This window comes from Merops nubicus, unplaced genomic scaffold (assembly GCF_000691845.1).
Source record: "Merops nubicus isolate BGI_N331 unplaced genomic scaffold, ASM69184v1 scaffold33881, whole genome shotgun sequence".
Lineage (NCBI taxonomy): Eukaryota > Metazoa > Chordata > Aves > Coraciiformes > Meropidae > Merops > Merops nubicus.
Genome location: NW_008588203.1, coordinates 1 through 13,684, shown reverse-complemented (window position 1 = coordinate 13,684; position 13,684 = coordinate 1). Strand labels below are relative to the sequence as shown.

At 37.6% G+C, this 13,684-nt stretch overlaps 1 protein-coding gene across 1 annotated transcript in view; it reads left to right on the top strand.

The window, feature by feature from the left end:
- CCBL2 (cysteine conjugate-beta lyase 2) overlaps positions 1-9,261 on the top strand; it is a 19,482-nt gene extending 10,221 nt beyond the window's left edge. The window contains 8 exon segments of the mRNA XM_008949204.1: positions 1-76; positions 172-292; positions 4,114-4,190; positions 5,079-5,168; positions 5,799-5,985; positions 7,011-7,084; positions 7,521-7,607; positions 9,016-9,261. The exon segment at positions 1-76 is cut by the window's left edge and continues 17 nt beyond it. Coding sequence (XP_008947452.1) covers positions 1-76; positions 172-292; positions 4,114-4,190; positions 5,079-5,168; positions 5,799-5,985; positions 7,011-7,084; positions 7,521-7,607; positions 9,016-9,078 — 775 coding nt within the window. The 3' untranslated portion in view covers positions 9,079-9,261.
- Positions 9,262-13,684: the final 4,423 nt, after the last annotated feature.

Here is a 13,684-nt window from a genome sequence, read left to right as displayed (position 1 = left end):
TGCTGAACTCGCAAAAAAGTTTAATTCCAAAACAAAAGCAATTATTCTGAATACCCCACACAACCCTATAGGCAAGGTAAGAGTCCTGCTTTAACACTACTGTAATTTCATTTCAGAATGTGTCTTAAATACTGTGATTAATGTATTGTCCCTTACTTTCTTGTATCCCAGGTGTTTACCAGAGAAGAGCTCCAAGTAATAGCTGATCTCTGCATTAAACATGACACCCTGTGTATCAGCGATGAGGTGTATGAATGGCTGGTGTATAAAGGAAATAAACACATTAAAATAGGTACTGATTTTTTTGTAGCATCTTAGAAGGTTGTGGAATGATGTTGTAAACATGCTTTTCAGAGATAATAGTTTCTGGAAGGAGCTCAAACTTTTAAGTTTTGACTATTTTACAATGGTTAGACTCTAAGGAGGAGAACCTTTCCCTTTTCTGAAAAATGTAAAGAATAAATTCCAAACAGGATTTCCAAAAGCTCTCAAGTGACTCTGGAGCAGATATCCATGGAAACTAGTGGGACTGATGGCTCATAAATCAGTTAAGATTATGTGAATGTCTCATCCTTATTAATTTACTTTGTTGACCATGACAAGTATAACTTCTGTTCATGTATTTATATTGGACTGTGATTAAAACTTCCTTCTCAAAGCATTGTAAGGTAATCAATTAGGGGGACACGTAATGAGGAACACAATTATTTTTGCTCTACTGCTTAGAAAAAGTAAAAAAATCCAAAACATATAAAGGTTAGTGTAGAGATAGTGCATGAACACTGTGCCTCCAATGTACAGGACAGTGTTAAATCATGGACCTCGAATTCAGTGAAGTCCCTGCATGGGCAGTGTGAAAGCATGCTGAAGTCTTCTGGCAGCATTGCTACAGGTGTAAAGCACCACTTCAGGAGCAAATCAGAAAACCAAATATGCTGTTATGTCCCTGTCCCTCTTGTTTTATTTTTTGAGTTTCTTGTTTTTTGAGTTTTGAGTTTATTTTTTAAGTTTCACTGAAGTTAGTGGAATCACTCTCACTGCCTAAGAACAAGTGAATCTGGAGCAGGGTCTTTCCCCAATCCTATAGTGGTACCACTAAGCATTTATGTAAAAGTTTCTAGAGTGATGCTCTTGATTTGGATCTGCTGCTGTATTGGAGCTGGCTATAGTCCAAAACTTCTTCTGTGTACAGACTTCTTGTTTCTGATGGTGTCAGCCTGCATGAGCTGTTACAATGTACCTATTTTCCTAATGAAGGCACATTTCAGCCATGTGCAATAGCAACATCTACTTGAGATTAAACAATGAAGTTGCGAGGCATAAATGTAAGACATAGAAAAGCTTATGGGTTTTTTTTGGCTTTACCACTGGTTGAATACTGAGTAACTTCCCTTCTGTGCATCAATTCCATATCTGTAGACTGGCAATAAAAGAAACTTTCTATTAGTGGGGGCTACATATTGTAAAAACTGACCTTATAAATAGTAAAAAAGAATTTATATCTAAATGACCTTGCAATACTTATTAGCTCAGCTACACAGTAGCTGATCATATGGCTTCAGTACATTGATTGTGTTTGCCATGCACAGGCTATGAGTCTGTTTTGAAAGCAGCCTAATTTCATGGCCTTGCTAGTGATACCATCTCAAAGACCTTCAGAAAAGGAAGAAGGGGAACATTTTGGGTACATTAATGTGACAGTAATCTGAGTCAGCATATCCTAAGAAGTTACCACAGCAACTGATTGTGTGTGGTTTATTGTACACCAATTGCAAAATAAAATGAGTTAAATTAAAGCTTTCTTCGTGGGCTTAGCAGGTGGCTCATGCAAATAGCTGTACCCAGAACCAAAATCCCTGTGGGTGGTGTAAGGTAATCCATTTTCCTTTGCAGTGGCAGCAGGTCCAAACACTCATGTTGTCAATAACACTTTTGTCTTAGTGGGCAGGTGGTGAATTCTTATGACACAGTAACTCTGTTGTTCTTTAGTGTCAGTATTGTCATTTTAATGCTTCAAACCAAAACATTTTTACTTGAACAAAAGGTATTCTGTAGTTCAGCATAAAATGTAAAAATACTGTGTAATGATAATACAAGTTAGAGCCTGGAGGGTTAGCTTGGTTTACATATATATTCTTTAACAGATCCCACAATATAATCTTTAACTTTAGTGTTGAAATGGCTATAAAACCTTGAGGATAACCCTGTAAACAGTGACATCATTTCAGTAAAAGAAACAAAGTTGCTGTTTTTATCTGAAGTTTCTTAGATTTTTTTAAGTCTACAAAAGATAATACAAGCAAAAATGAATGTATTTCACTACTTAAAAAGCCTTGTGTTTCCATATTAACCTCTATACGTTCCATCAAATGCAGTGACACATCTTTTGGGAGAGATGTTAAATGAATATTACCTCAGTTTACAGAGTCTGACGGTTATTCCTTAATACAATTTAACAGGGGTTGCTATCCATAGATCATAAAATTAGTACAGTCTTTGTGCTGTCACTGAAGCAGTTTTCTGTAGTGTAGACCATTTCATCATTCTTCTCATCATTATTTGACTGTAAAACCATGGACCTCTTCTAAGTAATGATAAGGATTGCAGTGGCAGATTTAGAGATAGCATCTTGTAACTGAGGCTTCTGAATAAGCCTTTCGACAGGCTGAGTGCCATCCCAGGTAACAGGCTTATTTTGTGTGTTAGTTTGCAGTTGGTACTTAAACTGTAGTCAGACTTGGTTATGGTGTCATATAATGGTATTGCCACATGGCATGGAGGAATTTCCCTCCCTATTTAAAGTTTGCTGCTTGTAAAAGCAACTGAGCTGCTTCTTCCCCTGTGTCCTTTTGCAGCTGCTGTTATTTCAAAAGCTGTTACATTCCATCTCCAAGGTTCAATTCTTATGACTATGTGGCACAACAGTCCCACAAGAGGCCATTAGCTTTTTTTTGGTTTGGAAAACAAAAATGCCTTTTTGTTTTCAAGGTCACAGAGCAGTTGAGTGAATATAAGTGGGCTAAAAGGAGTATGAATTTCTTTCCTGCTGTTTTGTTTCTCTTCTTGGCAAGTGCCCTCAAAAAAATACAATACGTGTTTTCAAATAACTGCAAAAACTTATAGCATGGCTAATGCAGATAACTGCTGCAAAAACTTTCTCATGAAATGTAGTGGGTTTATTTGGAAAATCTTTGTCCGTTGCTCTCCCTAGAGAGGGCATTTAACAACTGAGAGATATTGGTTGTGGTTCTAGTGTACAAATGAGGTGGAGCCAGATGTTAGACTACTTCAATTGCAGTCGTGATATGACCTTGTCTAACTTTGTGTCTCACGCTTAAAGTGTATCTTACCTATTTTTCTTGAATTAAGTTAAAGAATCCACACAGAGCTCTCCTGAACCAATGTACAGAAAAAAAAATGGCAAACTACAGGAAGAGAGCTTTGCTCTGTCACATCCTTGGAAAGAAAACAAAGGATTTTGGTCTCCTACCAGATACAAATAGAGAGACAGAGATAGGCCTCCATGCCTCCCTTAATCCTTGCAGACAACCTTAGCTAGCTGCTATTGTCAGTCAGTGTCAGGCCTGTTCAAATTATATAACAAAACATAACAAATTATATAACGAAACATAGTTTTCTGATTTTTACGGTGTTTGGGTCTGGGTTAGAAGTCTTAGTAATTCTCTTCTTTTTCTGATGTCTGAGACAGCCAGTGAACTGGACAATTCTGTTAGAATGGCTTGTGCTGCCTGAGTTAATGTTGTATATGGTGCTATTATCAGGTATCAGCAATAATGCTGCCTGGAGATGAAGCGGTAACCGCTTCTTAGGTTGTAGCTTTCTTATGAATAATTATCCATTTTGCCTGAGGACAACTAACATGTAGTTTTCACAAACTGTTCCTCTCATTTTCTGCCTCTTCTTTTCATGCCAAAGAGCATTGGCCCACGTATCTATTCTCATTTGTTTCCATTGCTCTAATCTCAGAATATTCTCATTACTTGCTTAATAAGCTGCAGCAATATATCAACATACAGCTCAGAGCTAGGGGCAGTACAGTTTTTATGAATATGTGAATGCACCTGTACCAAATTAATTTTATTTTATATACAGCTACGTTGCCAGGTATGTGGGAAAGAACAATAACCATAGGAAGTGCTGGAAAGACATATAGTGTAACTGGCTGGAAGGTAAGAAGAATCAATATAAAAGAGTTCAGTGATATAAATAACAGAATGCATTTATTTCAGTAAAAAAGTCTCAGTTTTTATGACCTGTCTTTTGAAAGCTCCTGTCAGATCTCTGTGTCTCCAAAACATGAAGGGCGCATTCAGTGGGAGCAATTAGCTTGAACAGGCGTGTTTAAATTCTTCTCTTGTCTCTTGATTCATAAGCTGTTGTGTGAAAAACAATACTAAAAAAAATGAACATGATATGTATGATTTGTTCAAAACCAGTCAAGATTCTTGGGGAAAATGTGGATATTATAATATTTTAATGTTATAGTTTTGTGGCGATATTTTGAGATTACGATAATGGTATGTTTTGGAATGGTTTATATTTCTGTAACATATTTAATAATAATTTTGCTTGGCTTTACATATCAGAAAATAAAAAGATTTAAACATTTGGCAGCTCAATTCTTTCTTCTTCATTGCCTGTGTTCAAACTGAACCACGACACACATGATTCAGTAGTAAGTTGCTGTTTTATGCTCAAACCATCTTTGACACAGGTGTTTATGACATGGAAAGTTTCTGAAACAATTATGAATAATAATCCTAATATGTGCTCAGTTTGATTTCTAATCCTTGTTACATATAGGGTTAAAAGTTTGCTTAGTACCCTAGGGGAGAGAGGGATAAGTTGAACTATAACTTTTGTCTCAAACCTAGGAGATTTTTAATGGCATCATTCAGGTAACTTTCTGTAAACCAGCTGTTACTCCTTTACCAAAACAAATTCACTAAGAATTTTTAAAATAGGAAAACTTGAGACATTGGCTGATTTTAATTCTTTGTCTATTTTTAGTAACACTGCTGCTGTAAGCATAACATATGCATGCTTCCTTCCCTTAGCTTGGTTGGTCTATTGGCCCCCAGAACCTGATTAAACATTTGCAAGTTGTCCACCAAAATACGCTGTATACCTGTGCAACTCCACTACAGGTAGGTAAAAATGGGGCAGAGGTTATTTTCTGGTGTAGCAAAACTGTAGGCCTCACTGTAATAAAACAATAATCACAACAATTAATTCTCAGTTGTCAAAATATATACTCCAGAGTGCAAAAAGAGGGGACAAATTGATCAGCTCCCCAGGTCTTTAAAAAAAAAAAAAAAAAATCAGTCTTGCAGTTTCTTTCCTTCTACCGATCAACTGCTGCTTCTGATGTAAAACATTACAATCTTAGTGGTTTCCTCACAAAGACAAATTCTATTTGTTGCAGTAAGGTCTTGTTTTACTGACCATTATCTCTGTCTCCTGATTTCTAGTATTCTAGGGTACGTTATCAATAATTTAAACTTGGCTTCAGTTCAGATTCAGTAAACCCTTGTGTCAAGGACTGTGACTACTGTATATGATTAGTGACTAGCAAACGATTGGGTGCTTTGGGTGTTGCCACAGCACGAAGTAACAAAGAAGTTACACAGCTGGATGTGGCTTGTGTAATCTGTATGTGCTGATGTTCTTGATAAGGGCCAGAACGAAGAAAAACCACGTGATTTCAGTAGGAAGTGTGAGTGACTGTGAGTTCAGTGAGCACCCATCAGTACTTTGGACATGACTTATGTTTTCAGGAGGCTTTGGCACAAGCATTTTGGATAGACAGCAAGCGCATGGATGACCCAGACTGCTATTTCTACTCCCTGCCTCGAGAACTGGAAGGCAAACGTGATCGGATGGCTCGGCTCCTTCAAGAAGCTGGACTAAAGCCTGTCATTCCAGATGGAGGATACTTTATGATTGTTGATGTTTCTACATTAAGTTAGTATAACATTTATTGAAAAGGGTATAGAAAGCAAGTTTTATAGTTAATCTGAAAATGCAATTTTCATTTTAAACTGTGTTCTTATTTCATGTTTGCATAACATGGTCAGAAGTACTAACTGGGACTGAAATTTTCTGCTTGACCTTAGCCTGGGAAGTAGATTTTATAAGCTTCAGCAAAGCTTTTGTTTGTGATCCTAACTACTATCTGTTTTGCAAAGCTTTGTCAAGGTTTTAGGGAGGATAAAGGAGGTGGAGAAATGTTTATATTTTTAAAAGTTCTATGATTATGAATAAGTTTGAGTCCCAAGCACCCAGCTTAATATCCTGAGTTCAAACCATTTGTACTTTTTTTTTTTTGTGTTTCTTTTTTGTTTTTTTTTTTTGTTCTTATTGTTGCGTGTTTTATTTAATCTGAAGTAATACCCTGAAGGAAATGTAACACTGTAAAATGCTACCAAAATTTACAAAACCTTCTGGAAATTCAGGTTATGATAACCTTGGAGGAAGAATTCCCACAGAAAAATATTTTCTAGTTCCCCATTTTTCACTAACTGGTCCTAATGGCACTTGTCATCCACGCAGAAATGTTTAAACACAGCTGGACCTCGCAGCAGTACCATGTGTCACAAAGTTTTAAGTACCCCAGTTTCACAGATGAGAAAACTGCAGTTGCAGTGGTTATTGCTGTCCATGCAATAAATACACTCTTCAGCACCCTCCACAGTCCTGATCCCTCAGTAACCCAGGCTTGAGGACTTCTTGGAGTACTGTATGGCTTTCTTCCAAGCTACATGTTTGAATTTGCTTTGAATGGAAAGCAAGTGCTCAGATCAGAATGGAAAGGTACAATCTGTTGACCTATTTTATACTATTTTTCATAGTCTTAATTTTAAAGTTGTACTTTAAAAGCATACCTCTTTAGTCTTACATACTAATTATAATTGTGTTGTTAATCAATGCCTTCCCAATGGAGTCTAGGAAATCTTACAATATATTTGTTTTAAATTTATTTCTTTTAGATGTGGATCTCTCTGATGTAGATGAGAAGCAACCTTATGATTATAAGTTTGTAAAATGGATGATAACATCTAAGGTAAAGCGTCTTAGTCACACTAGCTTCAGAAATGCTTTTTTATTGAAAGCAAGAGCAATATAACTGTGCTTATTAAATAGTATAGTAGAGCTATTCCATTAAAAATATTCTTTGGTATTTATAATGACTGCTGGTAATGATGTAGCCAAAATATTGCTAAATGTGCTGAAAATGTACCCTGTAGGTTTGTGTTACATCCCAGCACTTTTCTTTCAGCATGCTTACATGCTAGTTGTACAAATGTACCTTTGAAATGTTTTGCCTAAGAAAAGTAATTTGAATTTAGTTAAGCCTAGCTAGTCAGGGAAAGACAAGGTTTGGTTTTATACGTGTTGGGAGGGAGAGTTCTAGAAGTGGAATAATAAAATCATCATGCTTAAAACAGTTTTGTTTCTTATACATAAAACAAGCAAATAATATTTGTTTTATTTTTCAGAAGCTGTCAGCAATTCCTCTTTCAGCATTCTGTGGTCCTGAGACAAAAAGGCAGTTTGAAAAATACATACGTTTTTGCTTCATTAAGGTAAATTTGTGTCCTGGGAAGCCTTAAGACTCTTAAATATCAATGCAGTACAGGAATCCGCAAGAGAGCGGTTGTTACCCAGGCTCTCCTGAGTCAGATGAGTTTAGGAACAGAAGGTTAGCTTGGTATAAAATTCAGCACACAGTAGCTTCTGCTGTCTTTTTGCTGAGAGACTTTATACCATAAATGTGGGTGGCATGGCTAAGAAGTGTGACGGGCAGAAAACAAATGGGTGCATAGGCCTTTTTTAGCTTACTCTATTCATTTTTAAAAACATTCTTGACCAGTGGTGACAGTGAAAATGAATGGCACAGGTACGCTGTCAATTAAGGTGAATTCTATAATCCAGAGCAGAGATTAATTGTATAGCAAAATGGTATAGCCCACAACCTTTAACTTTCCAACAACGAAACCAGGGAAGAGATCACCTGCAAGTTCAGCTCACTTGCTTGAAAATACATAGGGTTTTACATAAGCTCCACAGTACAAAAGAAAACAAAGACACGGGAAGTTATCTTTCATGTTTTTTTGTGAATTAGCTGACTTCTGCTATTTTGTGAACACCTGCTTTTCACATATTCTTCTTCCTGTTGAATCTGTTCTTGGAAAAACTGAAATACTCTGGGACAGGTACCTAAGCTGTGATAATGCAGCAGCCCTGAGACGTTTCCCAATTGTTCTGTAAGAGTCAGCATAATGGAACATGTGCAACTCCTTAACTGTTCTAGGGTGGAGATTAGAGCCTTAGCTTGAACCAGTAATAAAGGGGAGTTTCTGCTTGTGTGACTTAGTCTTAGTACCTTGTCAAAAGAACTATGATATGAAGTGACCCAGTAATGACCAGGATGAAACTAGCTGGTTGCCAATGTGGCTTGCCCAGGATGAAGAACACTGAGCATGTCAAGTTAAAGACTACTTGTATGACTCACCAGGTTGTAGCCAAGCCACACAACTGGCCAGTGGATAGATTAACCATATTTAGAAGGATTATGATGAAGTAGTCTACAGCATAATTTGATTGCACGGAGATTTAAAAATCCCAATTATACATGCAAAGATTAGGGAACTGTGATAGCATGTTTCCAGTATAGAGTTACCAAGTACATCATTGCATAAATGCCAGACACCTATATAAGAAGTATTGCTTTCATTAAATTTGATAGTATGAATGCTGAGAAAATATATTATCTTTTAAATATACCTAATACATATTTGTGGGGAATCAGCATTGACTTCTTTGTGTAGCCTAGATTTGTAGCTCTAACTGTTAATGAAAAACTGACTGACAGATATTTACAGGGTGCAAGTGAAGCTGCCAAATGTTGATTTGGGATGTTATAATTGTGACTGCTACTCTGTTTTCAAGAACTCTGTACTTGCAGTAATAGTGATACTCCTTGTTTTGCAGAAAGACAGCACACTAGATGCAGCTGAAGTGATCCTGAAGAACTGGAATAAGCAGACAGCCTGATTTTTCTTGTTAACTCTTCCATACAGTATAATTACCTAATACTAGAGGGTTTTCTTGCAAATTTAAGAACAAATTACTTAGTACAGAATTTATATGACATTTTAAATAACTTTGTACTGCCACCTGCTGAGGAGTTAAAATGAGGATTTACTGAAACCTGTAATGCAGCTCAGAGGTTATTTTACTTTTTTCTTAAAAAAGTACTGAAAAGCACTTTTTACTGTAAGACAAAAATTTGTAGGACTCTGTGTAAAATAACTAGATGATAGAGGTATTTTAAAGCTTATAAGAACAAAGCAGGAGATGTTTTTGGTATGAGATAGCATAGGAACTAGGTGTGAGACTTAAACATCATGGCTTGTGAAACCCAATAGCCTGCAGTTCAGAAAAGTTAAGATATGCCTCAGATAATTGTAGTGACATTCTACCTACCTGCCCTGTCCATGCAGAATTGCACCAGTTTAAATAAACTGATTTGGTTAAATCAACAGAGAGTTTATACTATAGGCAAGACTGAAAAAGTGCCAAGCTGCATAATTACTATTTTATTTTCCCACAGTAGTCATGTGTGCTGTTCTGGAAGTATTCATTCCTCAATAAAATTATAAAAGTGGCATCTAGAATAGGAATTCTATTTACTTGTGTCTTGTTTATTACATGGGTAAGTCTACAAAGCAAGACAGAAGTTTTTGCTTTAGAGCTTTCTTCACAATGTACAGCGGGATAATTAATCCTCTCATCCTTTTGCTTACCACATTCACAACATTGATAACTTCACACCAAACCTTTTACAAACTCTTCAGATGTAGCAGGAACATGGAGATGGGCCTAATACTGTGCTATGGAGCTCAACTAAGTTTGTTTCAAGCTCAGTTGATAAGGGACTGTTTCTAAAGACATCAATATGGAGAATTCCTTTCTAGTTGCCTCCTGTTTCAGATCTCTCTGCAATCTTTTTATCTGAGGATGGGTTTTGCACTAGCAGAAGCAATCCAGGTAGGTGAACTTTAAAGCGTACGTGTTATGTTCTCCATGTTGTTTCTATATTCTTCCTACAGGCCTTATGGTAGAGAGCCTGAACAAGTTCAGTAACTAATTTTGCAAATTTTTTTTTTTTACTCGTTCTGTGACCACAGAGCTGGAATCTTAACTAAATTCCATCAGACTGTGACTGTGGTCAGAGCCTAAAAGAAACGTACAGAAACTGGACAGTGAGAACAGCTGCTAGGCTTTTTCATCAGTACTTCCTAGTCTTGGACTTTTGGGAGTCCTGTAGCTGGGACTGCAGTAGTCTTTGTAGCTGCCTTGCACTGCCATTCCCCAGATCTCACCAGAAGATGGTTGGCTGGTATTTTTAAGGTGGTATACAGTTTCTGTGTACAAATATGAATTTAGTAAATAAAACAACAGAAATTTCAGCATGAAATTTGTGTGGAAATTTCTCCATTAAATTCCAGGGGGAAGTATTTTTTAAAAATACTAAATTTCTGTGAAATCTACACTCTAATTTAAAATCTGTTTATGTAAGTTGCACTGAGGAGCTGTGCTGTGCAGGATCTAAGAGGGCAGTGCAACTGTATGGAACTTCATGATCATTTGGGAAATGGAAATGTAAAGTAGTCTGTCACTAACTGAAAGGTAATTTTTATAAAATGAAGCAAATTTTTCTAGCATAAATATATTGTAAAAACGCAAGCTTCTATGAAATGTTTGTGTGATTATGTGAATGAAAATTTTCTAATTTCTTAAGTCTCTGAAATGGTACAAAATAATAAAATACTTGAATTTTGCTTTCTTGTTCTTGGAAACAGGTGCAATTCTAATACTATTAAATCTTAAGCAAGTAAAGTTATTTTCATTATTGTTGTATAAAAAAAATTTTAAAGATCATTGCATCCTGCTTCTCTTGAAGATAACACCTACGGAGCACAATTCCCTAAGTATTTTTAAAACCCTGTTTTTGCAATCTAAGGCTTCCCTGAGGTAGCTAGGTTGTTAGCATGTGAGCACATACATAATTGGGTTACATGGCCTCACAGCAGTAGTAATATATTAATATATTCTTCCATTCACCTCTCTTTACAATATTTTCATGCTGTGTTAGAAAAATCACCCCACTGCTTCCAAAAGACTTGATGTAGCACGCTTGTGATACTCTTATTGGCAAATGGGACATCCTGTGTAAAACCAGCCTAGAATATGCATGAAAGAAAAATTATGTATGCAGGGCTGAGGATGAAATTAAGAAAACAATAACAAAATTATTTCTGAAGGTAGGTCTGCATCATGTGTAGGTGAGCCTTCCTCATGCATGCTGGTTTGGGCTAGGGTAGAGTTAATTTTCTTCTTAGTAGCTGTAGTATGTGGCTATGTTTTGGATTTGTGCCGACAATGGTGTTGATAACACACTTTTGAGTTACGGGTGAGCACTGATTCCACAGACTCGAAGCCTTTTCTGCCCTGCCAGGGAGCAGGCTGAGGATGCACAAAAAGCTGGGAGGGGACACAGTTGGCCCCACCTGCCCCCAGGGATACTCCAGAGCACATGACATCATGCTCGGCAGTACAGCTGGGGGGAAGGTTGACAAGAGGACTGGCTGGGCATCGGGTTGGTTGGTGGTGAGCAATTGTTTTCATTTGCATCACTTGTCTTTTACTTCACTCTCTGCTATTTTTCCCCCTTTTTCTTTGCAATTATTAAGTTATTAAACTATTTGACCCACGAGTTTTTCTCACTGGGGTGGAGGGAGGGTGAGTGAGGGAGTGGCTGTGTGGTGCTTAGTTGCCGGCTGGGGTTAAACCGTAACCCTCGCGTTGCAGCACCCATTGTCTTAGACTTGAGTAGCTTAAATTTTGTTTTCCCTGTTTTGTCCAGGTGCTGTAATGTGGTCATCTTTCTGTTTCATCAAATGTCTGAACACATAAGCTGCAGCACAGAAATGAATTAACATAATTCAGCTGCACTGGGTGTTTATTAATTTGTTCTTTTTGAGGCATTTGACTCAAATGCCTCAAAATCTGCTATTTTAACAAAATGACCACTGGCTAAATCAACAAACCATTACAAAGGACCTTTAGATGTGCAAGTAAGAACCAGTGACTTGTTTTCATTAATGTGCTGTTCCTTGTGTTTGCAAAAGCATCTGAATATCCCGTTGCATGATTGTTGAAACAAGCTGGTAATATTGGCGATGCAATAATTGCCATGTAATTCTGCATTTTGGTAACTGACAGTAGCCAGCATGAGGTACTTTGAGTGAAATTACGAGAAATTCCAGAATGACCAGTTAAGCAATTTTTAAGACAGACTTGTTGTAGCTGCAGTGATGGGAAGGAACAGATACAGCTGGGGACAGCAAGGTGAACTTATCGTAAGCTATTAAAATGATCTGTTGACAGAGCCTGTTAATAGTGGTCCCATCTGCCACATCAACCACTTTTTTTTCTGCTGCTTGTGGACAAAGTGCTTGAAATTTTGCTGCAGACAGGGAATAAAGAAATGCTGAGATATTATCTATCTTTTTTTTCAACATTTCTGAAAATGTCTTTCTGTGGTGGAAATGAAATTCTTTCGCTTCTAGTTAACGAGAATAGGGTCAGGAGGGAGCTGCTGTTGACAGCGATTGCCAGCAGAAGATGTTTTTCATATAAGGGATTATATCATAAGTCACGACAAACCTGGAAAGCTTGATGAGACTGACAGTGCTGATGGGGCACATCTGTTGCAGATGCTGTTACATGCACGTTTTAGAGGTTATAGGGAAACTTCATATCACATGCTGTGTCCGCATACTCAGTTATGGTGATTTTTTTTTTTTTAATTACTATTTCATCTTTTGACTTTATTGAACGTTTGTGAAAAAGGTAATTGCAAATGGAAAAAGAGAGGCTTGAAATCCAGATCTTAGCATCCTTGTCTTCTCATAGTTCAGCTTGCTTTTATTCCAAAAGGTATGTGTATTTTTTTTAAACCTAAGGAATGTGTTGGCAAGTTCAAACTAGTTCCTTTTCAACCAGTGCGCAGCATCTCAGTCAGCACAAAAGTGTTTAGGAGTTGTATGATGATGAATTTAACTCAATATTAGCAAGTATGAGATAGCAAATTGAAACATATTCTTGTTGTGTAGTAGAGGCATGGCCTGATGTGCTCTGAAAGATCCTTTCTATCTGATTAATAGACGGCAAACTTAGAGCTGCTCAGAGACTACTGTGCTTTAAAGTGATCAATAGGGTAATGGCATTTTCCACAATCTATAGACTCTCCTGTCCTACTCAGCCCTCTTTTTGTCAATGAGGAGAAGCTTATACCAAAGGAACAGGGTTTTTTTTCCCCACTGTTTTACAGCTTCGGCTTGAAAACCTGTTGTTGCTGCTCCATCCAGAGCCTGATGTTGCATATGGACAATCTCTTGGGGAAATCCTCTGGAGTCCAGTGCTGGAGAGCTTCGCTTTCTCGGCAGTTCTCGTGGGATTCTCCTCATCTCTCTGTCGTCTTTTCTGCCTCTTTCTGGAATCGGGCTCGGTTCCAGGCCGGGGCCCGCGGGGCCGCGGACACTCCCTACCGCCGCCGGGCTCTGCCTCAGACCCGCGGCACTGCGACCGAGGC